Source organism: Coregonus clupeaformis, chromosome 18, assembly GCF_020615455.1.
Source record: "Coregonus clupeaformis isolate EN_2021a chromosome 18, ASM2061545v1, whole genome shotgun sequence".
In the NCBI taxonomy this organism is placed as follows: Eukaryota; Metazoa; Chordata; class Actinopteri; order Salmoniformes; family Salmonidae; genus Coregonus; species Coregonus clupeaformis.
In genome coordinates, this window is record NC_059209.1 from 49,879,269 (window position 1) to 49,898,433 (window position 19,165).

General features: G+C 41.4%; 2 protein-coding genes and 1 pseudogene across 2 annotated transcripts; 2 read left to right on the top strand and 1 right to left on the bottom strand.

Moving 5' to 3' along the window:
• Window positions 1-769: 769 nt before the first annotated feature.
• On the bottom strand, window positions 770-7,180 carry LOC121530928 (zinc finger CCHC domain-containing protein 8). The gene is made up of 14 exons (XM_041836315.2): window positions 6,972-7,180; window positions 4,681-4,723; window positions 4,529-4,603; window positions 4,315-4,420; window positions 4,140-4,217; window positions 3,925-4,028; window positions 3,579-3,644; window positions 3,421-3,481; window positions 3,152-3,285; window positions 2,850-2,992; window positions 2,633-2,745; window positions 2,432-2,518; window positions 2,247-2,352; window positions 770-2,033 (listed from the first exon to the last, which is right to left on the bottom strand). Exons 1-14 carry the CDS (start codon window positions 7,141-7,143, stop codon window positions 1,129-1,131), a joined length of 2,193 nt encoding a protein of 730 aa, XP_041692249.1. The 5' UTR covers window positions 7,144-7,180; the 3' UTR covers window positions 770-1,128.
• Window positions 7,181-7,225: 45 nt separating this feature from the next.
• On the top strand, window positions 7,226-9,266 carry si:ch211-110p13.9 (uncharacterized protein LOC562347 homolog). Its single transcript, XM_041836316.2, has 4 exons — window positions 7,226-7,444; window positions 7,558-7,687; window positions 7,770-7,903; window positions 8,065-9,266. Exons 1-4 carry the CDS (start codon window positions 7,331-7,333, stop codon window positions 8,941-8,943), a joined length of 1,257 nt encoding a protein of 418 aa, XP_041692250.1. The 5' UTR covers window positions 7,226-7,330; the 3' UTR covers window positions 8,944-9,266.
• A 6,129-nt stretch (window positions 9,267-15,395) lies between these two features.
• LOC121587352 lies at window positions 15,396-17,391 on the top strand (annotated as a pseudogene).
• The last annotated feature ends 1,774 nt before the right edge of the window (window positions 17,392-19,165 follow it).

A 19,165-nucleotide genomic window follows, 5' to 3' on the forward strand; every position in this document is an offset into this window, starting at 1 on the left:
AACAGACTATGGGAGGCGCACAGTACTACATAGAGCCATGGCTACATGGAACTCTATTCCACATCAGGTAAATGATGCAAGCAGTAGAATCTGATTTTAAAAAATAAACTGATAAAAATACACCTTATGGAACAGCGGGGACTGTGAGGAAAACACACACACACAATAAGACATGCACTCTGCACACAAGTACACATGGATTTGGTGTTGTAGATATGTGATAAGAGTAGTGGCCTGAGGACACACACTTAATGGGTTGTGAAAAGTATTATGAAATGTTATGTCATGTAATATTTTAAATTGTATATAACTGCCTTAATGTTGCTGGACTCCAGGAAGAGTAGATGCTGCCTTGGCAGTAGCTAATGGGGATCCTTAATAAATACAAATAGTCAAATGTAATGTGGTGGTTAAATGAAGTGTTGCTGCCCTCTAGTGCCATTCTGTAGTAGCAATTAGAGCAGAGATGTCTATGATGCTGACAACAATGGTTGTTACTTAAAAAAATTAACATGAGATATTATGCATAGCCATATTGCTGTAGTGAGATTCTGAATGCAGAGACCCATTTCCTGTGTCAATATAGAATTGGAAAAATCCAGTTAATCACCTCAACAATTCAAATCAATGAGTTTCAAATTAACATCACAATTAATGTCCCTATTTGATAAGAGTAGCCAATGGGAGGCTACTTGAACCATGAGAAGAGGCGCCTAGACTGCAATGAGAAAATGTCATAGAAAAATTATCAATTGATGGTAAAAACAGAAAGAGGAAAAACATTTTATAAAATCTTTACACCTAAAAGAGCAATATGGATGTTGCCATTGTTACAAAAAAGATTCTCAGAATGTCAAAACAGACACTGCCGAAACTAGCAATGGGGTTTCCTGAAAGAAAAACCTTGCGTCTTTAGACCCCAGCTAACTCATACACAGAAAATACATTCAGTTTAGTACAAAAAATAAACCATTAAAAATAAGTTTGAATGAGAGGTCACCAAACTGTTCCGCTCCAATCTGTGGCACACTTATAGAAAGTAAAGTGTATGAAATCCACAGACTTGTTAAAAAAAAAGAAGTGTTTATGCAAAAGAATCCCTGGATTTTAATTCAAGCTAGTCTTTTCTCACTTTTTGTTTTTTGCCATATTTCGGGGGGAACCTTTCAGCAAGTCTCGGATTCGTAGGTATGTCCCGGTGGCCTCAGCAACCTCTGTGAATTCTGGCGTGTCCTCAAAGGGAATAATGCCCTGTGAAAACCTACTCCGGTGAGGCACGGCCGTTACCTTCCCCACAGAGTCAGACAGATCTCCCTCCATAGCATCCTGATCTGAGGGATCCGACTGACAGCTCTCTTGTTGGGCTGGTATTTGCAGCAAGCTGGGCTTCTGTGCAAGCACATTGCCTCTATCTGTAGCAGCTTCAGGGCTCGGAGGGCTCTCTTCTTCGTCTGGTGATTGCAGTAAGCTTCTCTTGTCTTCGACCACCTTGCCTTTATCTTCAGCATCTTCCTTACCATCCTGACATTTACTAGAAGATGGCTCAACACTGATCTGCTCATCACTGTTGTGGCTGGCAGCCTCCACAGATCCCTCCTTTTCCTCATAATCTTCAGCCTCACCTTCCTCCATTTCAGTGTCGATGTGGGCGGGTGTGGAGATGCTGGGCGAGCTGGGGAGGGGTGTTCCAACAGCTGGTGTCTCAGAGTCACTGTTGGTGGCGGTGTCAGCATTTTCCAATGCTGCCCAGATCAGCCTCTGCTGCTCCTCCAGCTCTTCCAGTGTCAGCTCTTCCTCCTCCCCACCTACAGACTCCTCACCCCCTCCCACAGTGCGTCCCTGCAGGGCCCGTGAGCCATTAGTGGGCGTGGGTGGAGGTGTTCCCTTAGGAAGAGGGGGGGGAGTGGGAGTGGCTGGCGGAGTACCATGAGGTAAGGGAGGGGGTGAACCAAAGGATGGTGAGCCAGGGGGCAGCGGGGGCTGGAACTGGAAGCTGTCTGAGCTCCGGTGTCGGTGGGGTGTAGTATCCTGGTCTGGAAACAGACACTGACAAGTGTTATGCACTGCCAGAGCAAGGCCATTGCACACATACAACATAAGTGACTCAAAAGTATTTTCCTGTTGTTTTCTGCAGACAGGACAACCAGTCATAATGACAGTGAAAAGTTATGTAAAGCAGAATGTATTAATCTGCTGGTCATCGTTTTCACTTTGTGTTCAGACACCTGGAATTATAACACCTCTACCTGAATCAACGTCCATATCTGAACTCCTGGCATCAGATCTCATTTTCTTCGACTGCCGGGGAGTTGAGTTGGATTCATGTTGTCTCTTATTGCAGTTGGCACCAGGCTATTGGCAAAATATATTAGTTTATAGTGTGCAAACATAGTGGCAAACAATTGATTAAAAAGTAGAATATTAAACTTACCATTGGAAAATTGTTGGACAGATAGGCAGCAAAATTCTGCTTCATGTGGTTATGCTGCATTGGAATGGAGCGGTTTAGCCTGTAGTCCTAAAAGTAATGGAAAAAATAATGTTGGGTGAAAAGGTTTACAAGTGGTGCAAAGATCTGTGTGCTTTCACCCTAATGATGGCAAGATATCAAACTGCTTTCAAGGAGACTTACATCCTTCACACTAGGAGGTGAAGATATATTGAAGCCTGGGAAATCTACAAGCTTGGAAACATCATAGGAGATTTTTTGTCCATTGTCCTCTGTTGGTTCTTCATCACTTGACACTATATATAGTGAACACAGCAGCGCAATATTAATGAGAATCATGAAAGAGCCGTGCTTCAACCAAAACTGAAAGGCCAATATTTGCTAAAGTGATTAATCTTACCCTTCCCATCGTATAGCGTGAGACCGGAGTTCTCCATCTCTGCCTCCTTAAGCCAGCCAGGTGGGTAGCCTAGCTGCCTCATCCGGTAGATGTGAGGGGGTAGGGTGTTCATATCAACTCCCAGCGCAGACAGCAGCTCCTCACTGCTCAATGAGAGAAAACACAAACCACAATGGGTAAGATATTTGGGATATCAAAAACCTCAGCTCTACAACAATTTCACTTTGGCCATGCAATAACAACTAAAAACAAATTGTCATCTTATTGTGTCAAGGCCATCAGACATTTTCAATGTGCCTTGCCTTATGATTCCAGGTTTGTATTTGGCAAATCGCTCCTCCACTTCCTCAGCATGGTAACGCTGATTGCTCAGGTTGCCCTGGTTACCCTGAGAAAACTCCTTCCGTTTCTCGTTGATTCTGGCCATGTCCTTTGGCTAAAGGAGAAAACATGAACAGAGCTGTTGATCACATGTCAAACCTGGGTTTAAGCTCTTCTGTCTGACCATAGTAAGTGAGCAACCTTCCTGTTACATGATGCACATTAAAGTCAAACGTTTTTCAAGGCTTACCTGAGGACAGTCTCGAAGTTGATGACCATCCAACCCACAGTTGAAACAACAAGGCTTAGCTCTGTAGTGTGGGCACAAATGGCACAATAAGATATTGTCATGATGATTTACAGATATTTCTTGCATAAAAAGAAAAATCATATGAATGTCTGCTATACCTTTTCTCTTTCATCTGTACTTCTTGTCCATCTAAGGCGATGACCTGGCTGAAGACCTGCTTATATCTTTGCAACAATTCAGAAACTCAATGAATGACAACTGTAGTTTCAAATTGGGTAACAAAACCGACTCCCACATACATTCATACACACACAATGAACGACAAGGAAGATAATGGTTCAAGGTTCAAAGAGTGGCAACTGTGAGATTCCTCTCCAGTTGATGTTCTCCAACAATCAAAGCTGGACTCTACAATGAAATGTGTCATTGTTGAAAAGGGTTGAAGACGGGAGTGAAGGACAGAGGGCTGTCCACAGAGGGCAGAGAAAGCAGTGTTGAGGATACTTTGGAACCTCCCATCCTTCTGTCTGCTGGGGGTTATCATTTAGCAGGGGCTGTCCAAGTTTGTCCAGACAGAAACTGGTGAAATACAGGACACTTCCCACCATCTGTGAAAAGAGAGAGAAAAATATTATATCCAGACAAACAAATGCAAATGGTGCATTTCACAAAGCATGGTCTGGACACCTAGATTGTCCCCATTCCCAAAAAGAACTCACACTGAAGGCCTCCTTAATCTTTCTGATTCCACAGGAGGTCTTGGTCTTCTGATCTTCTTCCATAATGAAACTTGAAGACTGCATGGGGAAGAAAACAGAGATGTAAAATATTTTAACTGTAATCAATTGTTCCTTCTTTGAAGCTTGAGGACCTTCACCAAATCCGGAAATGTACCTGAGGGTTGACATTGCTGGAGGGATTTCCATTTTCAGCTTCTCCCTGCTGCTGATGTTTCTGAACAATACTACAGATGGAGTCTTCGATTTCTTGACGGCATTGCCTGGGAAAATAAGATTAACAGTTCAAATGTTAATACCCAAATTTTCATATAATCAAGTTAGTAAATTTATCCAATTATGATTCTAAGAAACCAAAAAAAAATACCTACTTTGAGATGTTATTGTTTGCGAAAAGGATCTGTAGAAGAGGACCATCAATCTTGATGTTTTCAACATTAATGCCACTGGAAGAAAAACATATGAATGAGGACATTACTGTAGAAATGCCTCTAGTCTAGTGAGTAGCGTATCAATAACTTACCTTGGCCTTGTCAACACTTTCAATTTTCTCTTCAACTCTTGGTGTGGACAATAGGTTAAAGAAAGAGGTACTTATAAAAACAACATAGCTAGACATCAAGCAAGTTAAGTCAGTCTGCTAATGTTAGTTTGGAAAAGGTTATTCAGTCCTAACCCCAAGATATTTATAATTGGATGAATGGAAAGTGATTACTTCTAGCTATGTACATAAAATCTGCAGTGCTTCATTGAAGAGTGTGACCAAATGTAACAGTTTTTGGCTACCATTCACTCCACCAGACTTGGGAGTTACTATGGCTTGACAGATAGCAGGACAAAAACATTACTTTTTGCATGGGTTCTAGCTAGTATGGTATTTAGCTGCAATGACCAAAGGTTTGCAAGGTAGTGAGCTGAAATGCTGTCAAGGGGCACGTCCAATCAATGACATCCAATCAATTTTCTTGATTTCTAGCTAGATCACTAGCTAACGTTAGGCCACAGACCAATAGAGTACCACAGTATGAGTCATAATACCCATAAAACCTAGCGGTCAAACAAGGAAATGGTTCCAATTGTTTTTCTACCATTCATTTTTCCCCCATATGGGATATTAGAAAAACTTAAAATAAAATGTGTTTCGTGTAGGCTTACCATGGCGTGATGTTTTGATAACTGTAAATCTCTCTAGGACAAGGGGACATTTATCAATATATTAACCTGTATTTACACGCCAAAAATGAAATGCTTATCAGCTGCTAATGTGGCTATCATGAAAAACTACAAATGCCATGATTTGGACGAGACTGCCGAATCAAGGCAAAGGTAAGAATCTCTGGATTAACTGTTTGCTAAATTTGAATAAATTGAATGAATAAATTGGCTAAATGTCTTTAAATTGACAATTCTGTGAACCGTCTTGTGCAAGCTTTAAATTGACACAATACCTGTTAGCAAAGGTGTCAGCTAGAGATGACGTGCTGGAGTTGCAGGGATTTGTAGTCTTGTATAATGTCTACTTTGATGCTAATTAGCATTTTCGAATCTGAGTAAATAGAGCCGAATATATTGATAAGTCACCTTGTCAAGACATATTTACATGTTTATCAAAACGTCATGCCAGGGTAAGTCTACACGAAACACAGCCCTTATTTTAAGTGTTTCTAAATCCCCTATGGGAAAAATGAATGGTGGAAAAACGATTGGAACCATTTCCCTGTTTGACCGCTAGGTTTTATGGGTATTATCAAATGTCACATGCGCAGAATACAACATGTGTATACAACCTTATCGTGAACTGCTTACTTACAAGCCCTTAACCAACAATGCAGTTCAAGAAAATAGACTAAATAAACTTAAGTAAAAAATAAAATAAAAAGTAACAAAATTACATAACGAGGCTATTTGACACCTCCACCGTGGGGCTCTATTTAAGAGAGCATTTTAGCCTATCCTCCTAATGGTGCTTTAAAGACAAATAGGAACTCTGCAAAAACGCAGTCAAATCATGACATCAGCTAACTTCAGGTTGAAGCTGTAGAACAGGTTTTGTTTTTTGCCCTAACACTACATAGCTTTCAAGATGCAAAATGTAACTTTTTGGGCAACCCCACCAAATTCACATAGAAATGTGTTACAGATCTGTCATTCATATTGAACGCAAGTCTAAGCGGTAGATCGGTTCTATGAACTACTATGCTTCCCGGTCTTAAGTTTCATTTTTGCGTCTCACTTTTGGTTTTGTACACCAGCTTCAAACAGCTGAAAATACAATATTTTGGGTTATGGGAAATATATTTCATAGGGATTTAGATGGTACAATGATTCTCTATACTGTACTTGCTTGTTTTGTTAAACTCAAATTACAACTATTAGAATTTCTGCTACCAGGAAATGGTGGAGCCATTTCTGCATAGTGCATCTTTAAAATCAATGCTTGATGATTAGTTGGTTATCTGAATCAGCTGTGTAGTACTAGTGCAAAAACTAAAATGTGCACTCGGGGGGCCCCAAGACAGAGTTTGGGAAACGCTGCTCTAGAAAGACGCCCAAGTTCCCGACTTGAAATTCTGAGTTGGATGACCGTTCAAAACGATTTCAGTTGGCGCTCGTTTTTTTTTTCTATCGAGTTCCCAGTTGTCTTTAACGAGGCATTACCTTTTTCTTAACCTAATTCTCCTAACCTGTTGCGTACAATCTAGCTAACCTGCGTCGAAGTCACTTCTGGTCGTAGCTGTTCTAATCACAACCCATGACGGTGCCTAGCTAGCGAGCACCTGCTAGTGCTAGCTTCTCACACACACACAAGGATATTCTCTTCTATCAAACTCCGTACTGTCTCCTCACACTCCCCCAATCTTCCCTTGAGCTCAGAGCATTCTTCTCCATCCTCCTCTTCCTCCGTGAACCGAACGTGAGTAGCAGCAGGAATATTCTCTCCCAATTGTTCAAAGAGCTCACTGTCACCAAAATCTACCTCCGCCATCTTCGCTCTGTTGCGTAACGTACTCCCGCAAGAGCGTTGATTGGTTGTTTTATGTCACATGTTCAGGACGTTTCCTTCTTTCGCCAACATTTCTCTGTTGTCGTCATCAACATCCAACGCATGAGAGGACCTGCATAATAAATATTACATTGTTGTTCAATTGCTGTAACTAACTTTCTGGTTTATAATGTCAACATACACAACTATCCAGTTACCGCTTTGGGATGGTGGCAAGCTGAAAATTCGCTTTATATACTTGTCAAATAGAAGCTCTTTCAAAGTAACGAGCTGTCCTGTCGAGGTGAGTTGCATGGCTGCATAACGTTAGCTAGCGAGCGAAGAGGCTGCATCAGCTATCTCTCAGTACATTTTAAAATTGAGACTTCAGGCCGTATTATTTTTGCTCTTCTTTAGGGACCAATGGTTCCTCTCTTTTTAGGGGCTGATCTCTTCTCAAACACTGATATCCGCACAGAGAACCATCCCAGATATCATGCAAAGTTTGCAAAGAAAGGATTGGCAACTAAACTACATTTCTCCTCAGGTAAGTTTTGATCCCCAGATACAGAACATCATAAAGCAAGTTGCATGGTTTATGGATATCATATCTTGTTTGCAATCCACAGCATTTAGAGTCCATGGCCTGAGGGTACCCACTGCCAACAATTGCCTGTGGTTCTACAGCATCCAAGGTGTTTTTCGAGTGGCCTTTGAAATGTATAGTAAACAAGAGCAGCTTTCTGTGTTGGAGAACTTTCAGGTAACATTTCAGACTCCTAGTTATACAACAAATCCACCCATAGAGGCTACAACCTACAATTGCAATGTCATCCAGTTAAAAGGGGCCAATTTTATTTAACCTGATGAATACTTGAAGTAGGCCAACAATGTACTGATACTTAATGGTCACTCATACTCTAGGAGGTATGGAAGTCCCGCCTAAATGACATCCCACTAAAGATGAACTACAACCTGAGTGTTCAGCTGGATCCTCCGCCACCCCAGATCGTTGTGGAGATGTACGACCAAGACCTAAAGCTCAAACTGATGTCCCGGAATCCCCAAGGTTACCCATCTCAATCTGTGGAAATTCCTGAGGCTGACACAGGCCCTTCAGGTGACACTTCAGCAGACCATGATTACTGCTTTCTGCCAAATGAGAGTATGCCAGCACAGCCAGTCCATCTATGTCCCTCCATCTTAAGTCAAAAACTGCAGGGCTTGGAGGCAAAGCTGAGCTCTGAGAAACAGCTGGGGACCGACCAGCAGGAGACCATCCTGCTTCTGTTGGAGAGCATTGAGCGCTGTGTGAGCAGGCCACTGGAGGAGGGGGATGTGGCAGACACTGTACTAGCTCTGCTAGAGGCTCGGAAATGGGGCTCTGTGTACTCCAGCCACCTGCTTCACTCCATAGGCTGCTGGCTTGGCCAGCAGTTCCATGCAGCCAACAGTAGTATCAGCCAGCAGGTAGAGTGCTTCAAGGTGCGGCACATAGAGCGAATCACAGATCTGCCACCTGCAGAGGAACTAGCCTCAGAGCTTTTTCCAGAGGCAATGCGAACACTGCTGCTCCACTGGATGGGTCTGAGTGATGACTCAACCCTGTGGAAGAGACAGAGCGAGTACCCTATCCTGCTCCTAATCCTGGAGTTTGCCAACCACAACCTCATCACTGGTGTTGCACATGTGCTTTACTCAAGTCTTAAGGTGAATTTAGATCTAGCTGACTCAAAAGAGTTAAGTACTGTAGAAAGTAAAACTACTGTTGTAAAAAACTACTCAAGTAAAAGTAAAAAGTAGTTCATTTAAAAAGTACTCTGAGTAAAAATAAGTTACTTTTAAAATAAAAACATAGAACTAATTTGATAATTAGGTATTTTCTCTACCTGAATGTTGTTACCATAGAGATCATGTTGAATTTCTATTATTAGTATTCTAATTCCTAATTTGTTACACATTATCTTTTCCATGCAATAACTTTAAAAGGATGAGGGGAATTGAATGTACAGTTGGAACTACTGTATGTTCAACAGATCTGTAAACCTCAGAGGGTCGTCACTAGTTAACACAGCCACAAAGTCATAAACCCCGCCTATTTCTCGATTTAAAATCACATTTTAAACCTATCCCAAACCACACTGCTAACCTTATGCCTAACTTTAAATGAAGACCAAAAAGCACATTTTTGTTTTCATTAATTTTTACAATATAGCCAGTGGTGTACACTTTCAAAAATAAAAGGTTCCTGGAGATATCTTTAGGGCTTCTTCAACTTGAAACTGTGGGGGAACCCCTATACGTTCTTTGAATAACCCTTTTTAATGGCTCCTCTAACAACCTTTAGAAGAACCTTTTGGGGTAAAAAATGTTTAACTACCCCCTCCCCTATTATTATTTATATTAATACGCATAACAATAGCACAATATTTTAGTTGTCAGTGTTTATTATGGTTTTAGTGGCAAAGCAGAATACAAATCTAAATATGAGATACTCCCAGCAGAGCCCCAAGTCCAATGGGTATATCCTCTGGCGTGTTGATGTTAATGTGTTGATGTTCTCCAAATCTATAGCCAGAATGATTTTTGCAGTGCATGGTGATCGAACAGGTTTCCTGTTATATACATCAGAGGTGTAGGGCGGGTGAAGTCTGTGAATCCAAAAAATAGTAATTATACCGATGTTTAACAAAACATGCACAAGACAGTATTCATACCTTGGTTTTTGTGGTGAATGTGAATGAAAAAAAAAAAACGGTTTTGATAATATTTTTCATACACATACCTTGTCCATAATGTAGAGGCCTATGGGATTTTCATTGAAGAGGTAAGGGAGGAAGATTGTACATGTGATCTGCATAACATACCAATACCAATTGACATACCTTTGCATGGCTCCTCCTCTGTATACCTGCAGACACAGACACAAAAGTGAGCAGTTCAGTCATCTGCACCCAATACAGCTAGCCTTCAACATATTCTTATAGCCTACATGTTCTTACCTCTTTGTTGATTGATATCCATTGAATTGTGCCCATTTTCTGTTTTAGAAAGATTTGCACAAATATGAAAAGGTAGATGGTTTCATCATAAAACAATATCAATTTAGATCATATAAGGGACAAACCTTACCTTAAATTGAGGAGATCTTTACATTTTTCAGTTCAGTGCCTGCACCTGCTGTCCTTTCAAATTCAAATCCAAATGTTTCAGTTGGGCAGTTAGGTTCTTGCAAGAACCCCCACCAACTAAGGAGGTTCCTCGATTAACCCCACCTCCTATGGAGTTCTTGGAATAACCTTTTGGGGGCAATTTTCAGTGCCAAGAACCCTAAGGTTCTTTGAAGAACTTTGAGGATCTTAGAAGAACCTTTGTTGAACCCCTAATTTTTAGAGTAGTGCGATCTTTGTTTTTTTAGGTGATGGACCACAACAAAAAATTTTAAATGACGTCATAATTTCCTCTTACGTTTTTACCGACAGATGTAGCCAATTGAATAGCCTATAATTATAGAATATGCATAAAATCTATCATCCAATTGCAACGTCTGCCTATACCCACATAAATTGTCTAAATATATATATATTTTAATACCCTCAAACACCAAGGTAGGCATAGGCTACCTAATTTCAAAATAGGCCATCACTGTTAATCGGGAATGAAAATTCTTAATGTTTTACCGGTTAAACGTCCAAACTGCATCTCCAAGCCAATCATTTGATTGATCTCAATTAGTTTAATGGGAATATGCATTTAGATCTTCTTGAATTACTGTTTCGTGAGCGAATTGGAGCAGATGGCGTTAACAAACTATTAGCCTTTTTTGTATTTTGTTTAAATCAAAGCATATATCCTGCCTAGTGGCTCTGTTGAGTTTTGGCGCATGAGGGAAAAAAAGACTATTCAGCTTCAGCTAACCAGCCTAAAATCTTGTTAGAGATGAGGTGTTGTTTTTGGTGTAACGTTATAGGCCTTACTATGCTATGGTATTATAAGTCGGTTCTGTTATGTAAAATGCAAATTATCATTGTGATCTTGCAAGACATTGATTCAGCTTTGATCTAACTTTACTAAACGAGCACCATTGTGAGAAGTGATCTTCTATTTGTAATAATAATGGCAAAATGGTTTTGTTAGTCTAATGCTATGTAAATGCTTGAGTTGAATAGTACTTTTCCCTGCAATTGCTTGAATAAACTCTTATTGCTGATAAATGAGTTCTGCCTGATTCCTGGAACAAGTTTTATTTCAACATATTTGTTAGTGAAACCAAAGTGCTGTAACATATATAAATTAAATCAAATAGCCTAGTACACACACACAAATCAAAAGACTATTGCACAGAAAAACGTGGGACAGTCTGGTTCATCGTAAATTCAGAACTGCTGGACAGTAGCATAAAAAACTAAAGCACTGATCATTGGGAACGAGATCAGAATGACTGCTAAGGCTTGATCCATAAGTTAAATAATTACAGTGGGGGGAAAAAAGTATTTAGTCAGCCACCAATTGTGCAAGTTCTCCCACTTAAGATGAGAGGCCTGTAATTTTCATTATAGGTACACGTCAACTATGACAGACAAAATGAGGGGAAAAAATCCAGAAAATCACATTGTAGGATTTTTAATGAATTTGTTTGCAAATTATGGTGGAAAATAAGTATTTGGTCAATAACAAAAGTTTCTCAATACTTTGTTATATACCCTTTGTTGGCAATGACACAGGTCAAACGTTTTCTGTAAGTCTTCACAAGGTTTTCACACACTGTTGCTGGTATTTTGGCCCATTCCTCCATGCAGATCTCCTCTAGAGCAGTGATGTTTTGGGGCTGTCGCTGGGCAACACGGACTTTCAACTCCCTCCAAAGATTTTCTATTGGGTTCAGGTCTGGAGACTGGCTAGGCCACTCCAGGACCTTGAGATGCTTCTTACGGAGCCACTCCTTAGTTTCCCTGGCTGTGTGTTTCGGGTCGTTGTCATGCTGGAAGACCCAGCCACGACCCATCTTCAATGATCTTACTGAGGGAAGGAGGTTCTTGGCCAAGATCTCGCGATACATGGCCCCATCCATCCTCCCCTCAATACGGTGCAGTCATCCTGTCCCCTTTGCAGAAAAGCATCCCCAAAGAATGATGTTTCCACCTCCATGCTTCACAGTTGGGATGGTGTTCTTGGGGTTGTACTCATCCTTCTTCTTCCTCCAAACACGGCGAGTGGAGTTTAGACCAAAAAGCTCTATTTTTGTCTCATCAGACCACATGACCTTCTCCCATTCCTCCTCTGGATCATCCAGATGGTCATTGGCAAACTTCAGACGGGCCTGGACATGCGCTGGCTTAAGCAAAGGGACCTTGCGTGCGCTGCAGGATTTTAATCCATGACGGCGTAGTGTGTTACTAATGGTTTTCTTTGAGACTGTGGTCCCAGCTCTCTTCAGGTCATTGACCAGGTCCTGCCGTGTAGTTCTGGGCTGATCCCTCACCTTCCTCATGATCATTGATGCCCCACGAGGTGAGATCTTGCATGGAGCCCCAGACCGAGAGTGATTGACCGTCATCTTGAACTTCTTCCATTTTCTAATAATTGCGCCAACAGTTGTTGCCTTCTCACCAAGCTGCTTGCCTATTGTCCTGTAGCCCATCCCAGCCATGTGCAGGTCTACAATTTTATCCCTGATGTCCTTACACAGCTCTCTGGTCTTGGCCATTGTGGAGAGGTTGGAGTCTGATTGATTGAGTGTGTGAACAGGTGTCTTTTATACAGGTAACGAGTTCAAACAGGTGCAGTTAATACAGGTAATGAGTGGAGAACAGGAGGGCTTCTTAAAGAAAAACTAACAGGTCTGTGAGAGCCGGAATTCTTACTGGTTAGTAGGTGATCAAATACTTATGTCATGCAATAAAATGCAAATTAATTACTTAAAAATCATACAATGTGATTTTCTGGATTTTTACAAAATGGCCAAGACAAATTGATATTATTATATTATTATTATTATTATTATTATTATTATTATATTATTACAAAGTTTAGTGTACTAGAGGATATTTGTGTACTGCAGGATCAAAGTAAGGGACATGTTTAATCCGCTGGGACACATCAGGCCAATGCTACTCTCAATGCAGAAATTCAGTCACAGTTAAGGAGGAAAATTGCAGCGCTAAGGAAACTACCAGTAACCTACAGACAGCCTTAGATAAAAACGTATTCATTAAGTGCAAATGTCCATAGGATAATTTGATGAGATACAGCATTCCGCTACAGTCATTCCGTTACCCAAGAATAGTAAAGCACCCTTTACTGGCTCAAATAGCTGACCAATCAGCCTGTTACCAACCCTTAGTAAACTTTTGGAAAAAATTGTGTTTGACCAGATACAATGCTATTTTACAGTAAACAAATGAACAACAGACTTTCAGCATGCTTATAGGGAAGGGCATTCAACATGCACGGCACTAACACAAATGACGGATGATTGGCTGAGAGAAATTGATAATAAAAAGATTGGGAGCTGTTTTGTTAGACTTCAGTGCAGGTTTTGACATGATCGATTATACTGTAGTATGCTGCTGGAAAAACATTTACTGTTTGTTATGGCTTTACACCCCCTGCTATATTGTGGATTGAGAGTTACATGTCTAACAGAACACAGAGTGTTTTCTTTAATGGTAGCCTCTCCAACATAATCCAGGTAGAATCAGGCATTTCCCAGGGCAGCTGTCTAGGCCCCTTACTTTTTTCAATCTTAACTAATGACCTGCCACTGGCTCTGCGTAAAGCCTGTGTGTCTATGTATGCGGATGACACAACACTATACACATAAGCTACTACAGCGAGTGAAATCACTGCAACACTTAACAATAAGCCACAGTCAGTTTCAGAATGGGTGGCAAGAAATAAATTAGTCCTAAATATTTCAAAAACTAAAAGCATTGTATTTGGGACAAATCATTCAGTAAACCCTAAATCTTGTAATGTATAATGTGGAAATTGAGCAAGTTGAGGAGACTAAACTGCTTGGAGTAACCCTGGATCGTAAACTGTTATGGTCAAAACATATTGATGCAACAGTAGCTAAAATGGGGAGAGGTCTGTCCATAATAAAGTTCTGCCTTCTTAATGACAATAACAAGGCACAAAGAGGGACTTAGGGAAATTACAACTGGCCCAGAACAGGGCATCATGGCTGGCTCTGAAATGTACACATACAGCTAACATTAATAATATGCATGTCAATCTCTCATGGCTTAAAGTAGAGGAGAGATTGACTTCATCACTACTTGTTTTTGTAAGAAGTATTGACATGTTGAATGCACCGAGGTGTCTGTTTTAAACTATTAGCGCACCGCTCGGACACCCATCCATACCCTACCCCACAATACATGCCACCAGAGGTCTCTTCACAGTCCCCAAGTCCAGAACAGACAATGGGAGGCGCACAGTACTACATAGAGCCATGGCTACATGGAACTCTATTCCACATCAAGTAACTCACGCAAGCAGTAAAATCAGATTTAAAAAAACAGAAAAATACACCTTATGGAACAGCGAGGACTGTGAAGAGTCACTCACACAGGTACAAACACGCACATATAAACACACATAACATACACACTATACACACATGTACACCTGGAATGTGTGTTGTAGTGGCCGGAGGGCACACACTTAATGTGTTGTACATTTTGTTGTAAAATGTATTTTAATGTTTTTAAAATTTGGATTATAATGTATATTACTGCCTTAATTTTAGCTGGATCCAAGAAGAGTAGCTGCTGCCTTGGACAGAACACACTTTTTGGGAAAAACCAACACTACTTCCTGTAACACATAAGACCAATGGGATACTCTTTCTTATCGTACTATGAGATTCCTGGTAGCCCAAGTTAATCAAACCACCACTTTCCTTACACATATACCTGTACAACCACACTTTCCTTACACACCTATACAACTGCTCAACTCTACATGGTCAGATCAGCTGGTCACTGATGGTTATTCATTGTGGTGGGTCAATGTAGCACCACTTGCATTGTCTTATAGAGGAGAGTGACTCATCAGGGTGAGCTTTGTGAAGCCAAGCTGTGCCTGACTGCATACTCAGACAGCTTACCACTGACTTATAACTCACCTTCCCACCTCTCTCTACGTTGGTCTCGGTCTCCCTCCATCTTTGTCTATTACTGCTTCTCCCTCTCCTTATGTCTGTCACTTTCTCTCTGACCCATTGAACAAGCTCAGTTGAGAAGCTGAATTTACAACTAATCATTCTAAATTTTTTCTCGCTCCACAGCTAAAACCACTAAAACATCTAAAATGAGGAAACAGAACAGCAAACTTGGTGGCCCAGAGATGATGCAGGACCTGCTGGAGACCACAAACTTCACCAAGCATGAAATCCAGGAGTGGTATAATGGCTTCCTGTGGGGCTGCCCCAGCAGAGCCATCTCCATGGATGAGTTCAAGAAGATCTACGGAACTTTATTCCCCTACGGAGACACCTCCAAGTTTCTTGGAGTACGTCTTCCACACCTTAGACACCAACAGGCATGGGACCATAGACTTCAGGGAGTTCATCATCGCTCTGACTGAGCGTCAACGTCTCGCGGGCAGCTGGACCAGCAGCTCAAGTGGGCCTTCAGCATGTACAACCTGGACAGGAATGGATACATCAGCAAGGCAGAGATATTGGAGGTTGTGCAGGTGTGTTTATCTGTCTCTGTCTCGCTGTCTTTTTGTCTCTTTATGTCTGTCTATTCTTGTGTGTATTCAAATGAGCTATGAATCCCACTGTCTCTCACACAGCTGTTAGTTAATACAGGAAGCTTATAAACTGGAGGGTCAAAGTCATCTGGCCCTTAAATAAATCACCCATCAGCCTTTTAGTGAGCTGAGGACCATAAACGCTGCCTGGTCCCACAGTTTCCTCTAGCTGAGCACCATAATGGCTGCCTTATCTCACAGTTTCCCCTTGCTGTCAGAGTGTATCCCAAATGGCACCCTATTCCCTATATAGTGCACTACTTTGGGTCCTGGTCAAAACTAGTGCACTATAAAGGGAATAGTGTGTCATTTGGGCAGCACCCACATAGCGTTCCCTGTTGCTGCTGCTTCAGTCCCACAGGGAGACAGGCGGTCACCAGCAGTTGGAAACGGCCGGCTGCTCCACTGCTCCATGCTGACTAAAGCACTTTAACAACTTGTAGATGTTTACATTACAACAGCAGCACACAGACCTGCAGTAATTGGTGTCTCTGAGACTGGTTTGGGAAGCTGGTGAACGGGCCACAGCAGTGTTGTTCGATGCCTCTGTCATCAGTAGGCATAGTCACTCAATATCAATTAATGTCACTTACTATCACGTAATCTACTAACTACTAAAACTACTGTCGCGTAATCTACTATCTACTAACAATGACTACTATCACGTAATATCCATTAGTCCTATAAAGTCAACTATGAGTGAGAGACAGACAGAGGTATACAGTGACTCCTATCCTCTCACTAACTCAGAGGGACGCTGTATTGGACTGGGCATTTATCCTAGAAAAAGAGGACTGAGTGTAATCAGACAGAGCTGCCCAGAGAGCGTTGTGTTTACCCAATTATTTTTCTTACTACTACATCACTGATATCAATAGGTTATAAAAGATAATGTGGATATTGGTTTCTCATACCCCCTCTCTCTATCTCTGTCTCCAGGCAATCTACAAGATCGGTTCCTCTGTGATGAAGATGCCAAAGGATGAGTCCACACCTGAGAAATCAACAAACATGATCTTCAGAAAGATGGACACAAACTGTGATGGTGAGCACCTAGCTACCACCCATACTTCCCTGTCTTCAGTCTCTGGCTTAAATCAATTAATCTATTTCAATTCACTTTTTTAACTGATTTAAAAACTGAATTCAGCCCAATCCTCCATCAGCCCTTATCCACTACCTCCCTGTTTCCATCCTACTGTCTGTCTGTCCACCAATTACCAACAACTGTCACCAACTGCCTCTAACGGTCTTTGTAATTCTTGTGTTCTTCAGGTAAAGTGTCTCTGGAGGAGTTTGTTGAGGGAGTGAAGAACCACCCATCCATCTCGCGACTACTTGCGGCTCCTTTATTCTACTAGTAGTGACTTACTGTCCACACCAGATCAAGACCATTCAAGATCACCATGGACCCAAGCAGAGGAGTTGAGTACCGAGCGAGGCAGAGGCACACGCATGGACTACCACATACTGTACCCATATACAGTGGGGAGAACAAGTATTTGATACACTGCTGATTTTGCAGGTTTTCCTACTTACAAAGCATGTAGAGATCTGTAATTTTTATGATAGGTACACTTCAACTGTGAGAGGCGGAATCTAAACTAAAAATCCAGAAAATCACATTGTATGATTTTTAACTAATTAATTTGCATTTTATTGCATGACATAAGTATTTGATCACCTACAAACCAGTAAGAATTCCGGCTCTCACAGACCTGTTAGTTTTTCTTTAAGAAGCCCTCCTGTATCACAACCGGCCGTGATTGGGAGTCCCATAGGGCGGCGCACAACCCGGCCCAGTGTCGTATGGGTTTGGCCGGTGTAGGCCGTCATTGTAAATAAGAATTTGTTCTTAACTGACTTGCCTAGTTAAATAAAGGTTAAAAAAAAAATAATTGTGACCAGATTTCTCGATCCCTCCATGTATGCAAATTATTTAAAAAATATTCTTTTAAAAATAATATACACAGGGTTTTTTGGGGGGGGTTTGTATGATTTCATTTACACAACATGTCTACCACTTTGAAGATGCAAAAAATATATATTCTGAAACAAACAAGAAATAAGACAAAACAGAAAACTTGAGCGTGCATAACTATTCACTCCCCCAAAGTCAATACTTTGTAGAACCACCTTTTGCAGAAATTACAGCTGGGGTATGTCTCTTGGGGTATGTCTCTATTAGCTTGGCACATCTAGCCACTGGGATTTTTGCCCATTCTTCAAGGCAAATCTGCTCCAACTCCTTCAAATTGGATGGGTTCCGCTGGTGTACAGCAATCTTTAAGTCATACCACAGATTCTCAATTGGATTGAGGTCTGAGCTTTGACTAGGCCATTCCAAGACATTTAAATGTTTACCCTTAAACCACTCAAGTGTTGCTTTAGCAGTATGCTTAGGGTCATTGTCCTGCAGGAAGGTGAACCTCCGTCCCAGTCTCAAATCTCTAGAAGACTGAAACAGGTTTCCCTCAAGAATTTCCCTGTATTTAGCGCCATCTATCATTCTTTCAATTCTGACCAGTTTCCCAGTCCCTGCCGATGAAAACATCCCCACAGCATGATGCTGCCACCACCATGCTTCACTGCAGGGATGGTGTTCTTGGGGTGATGAGAGGTGTTGGGTTTGCGCCAGACATAGTGTTTTCCTTGATGGCCAAAAAGCTCAATTGTTGTCTCATCTGACCTGAGTACCACCTTTCATATGTTTGGGGAGTCTCCCACATGCCTTTTGGCGAACACCAAATGTGTTTGCTTATTTTTTTCTTTAAGCAATGGCTTTTTTCTGGCCACTCTTCCGTAAAGCCCAGCTCTGTGGAGTGTACGGCTTAAAGTGGTCCTATGGACAGATACTCCAATCTCCGCTCTGGAGCTTTGCAGCTCCTTCAGGGTTAGTCTCTTTGTTGCCTCTCTGATTAATGCCCTCCTTGCCTGGTCTGTGAGTTTTGGTGGGCGGCCCTCTCTTGGCAGGTTTGTTGTGGTGCCATATTCTTTCCATTTTGTAATAATGGATTTAATGGTGCTCCGTGGGATGTTAAAAGTTTCTGATATTTTTTTATAACCCAACCCTGATCTGTATTTCGCCGCGACTTTGTCCCTGACCTGTTTGGAGAGCTCCTTGGTATTCATGGTGCCGCTTGCATGGTGGTGCCCCTTGCTTAGTGGTGTTGCAGACTCTGGGGCCTTTCAGAACAGGTGTGTATATATACTGAGATCATGTGACACTTAGATTGTACACAGGTGGACTTTATTTAACTAA

Bases quoted from the DNA above. Each gene is read 5' to 3' on its own strand.
- LOC121530928 (XM_041836315.2), bottom strand. From the start codon at position 7,143: ATGGCGGAGGTAGATTTTGGTGACAGTGAGCTCTTTGAACAATTGGGA. The intron at 4,421-4,528 runs GTAGGTATTTTT...TTATTTTCCCAG, and splicing joins GCAAACAATAACATCTCAAA to GCAATGCCGTCAAGAAATCG. The intron at 3,645-3,924 runs GTATCCTCAACA...ATTGTTGCAAAG, and splicing joins GAAGGATGGGAGGTTCCAAA to ATATAAGCAGGTCTTCAGCC.
- si:ch211-110p13.9 (XM_041836316.2), top strand. From the start codon at position 7,331: ATGTCAACATACACAACTATCCAGTTACCGCTTTGGGATGGTGGCAAG. The intron at 7,445-7,557 runs GTGAGTTGCATG...GCTCTTCTTTAG, and splicing joins TAACGAGCTGTCCTGTCGAG to GGACCAATGGTTCCTCTCTT. The intron at 7,904-8,064 runs GTAACATTTCAG...CTCATACTCTAG, and splicing joins CTGTGTTGGAGAACTTTCAG to GAGGTATGGAAGTCCCGCCT.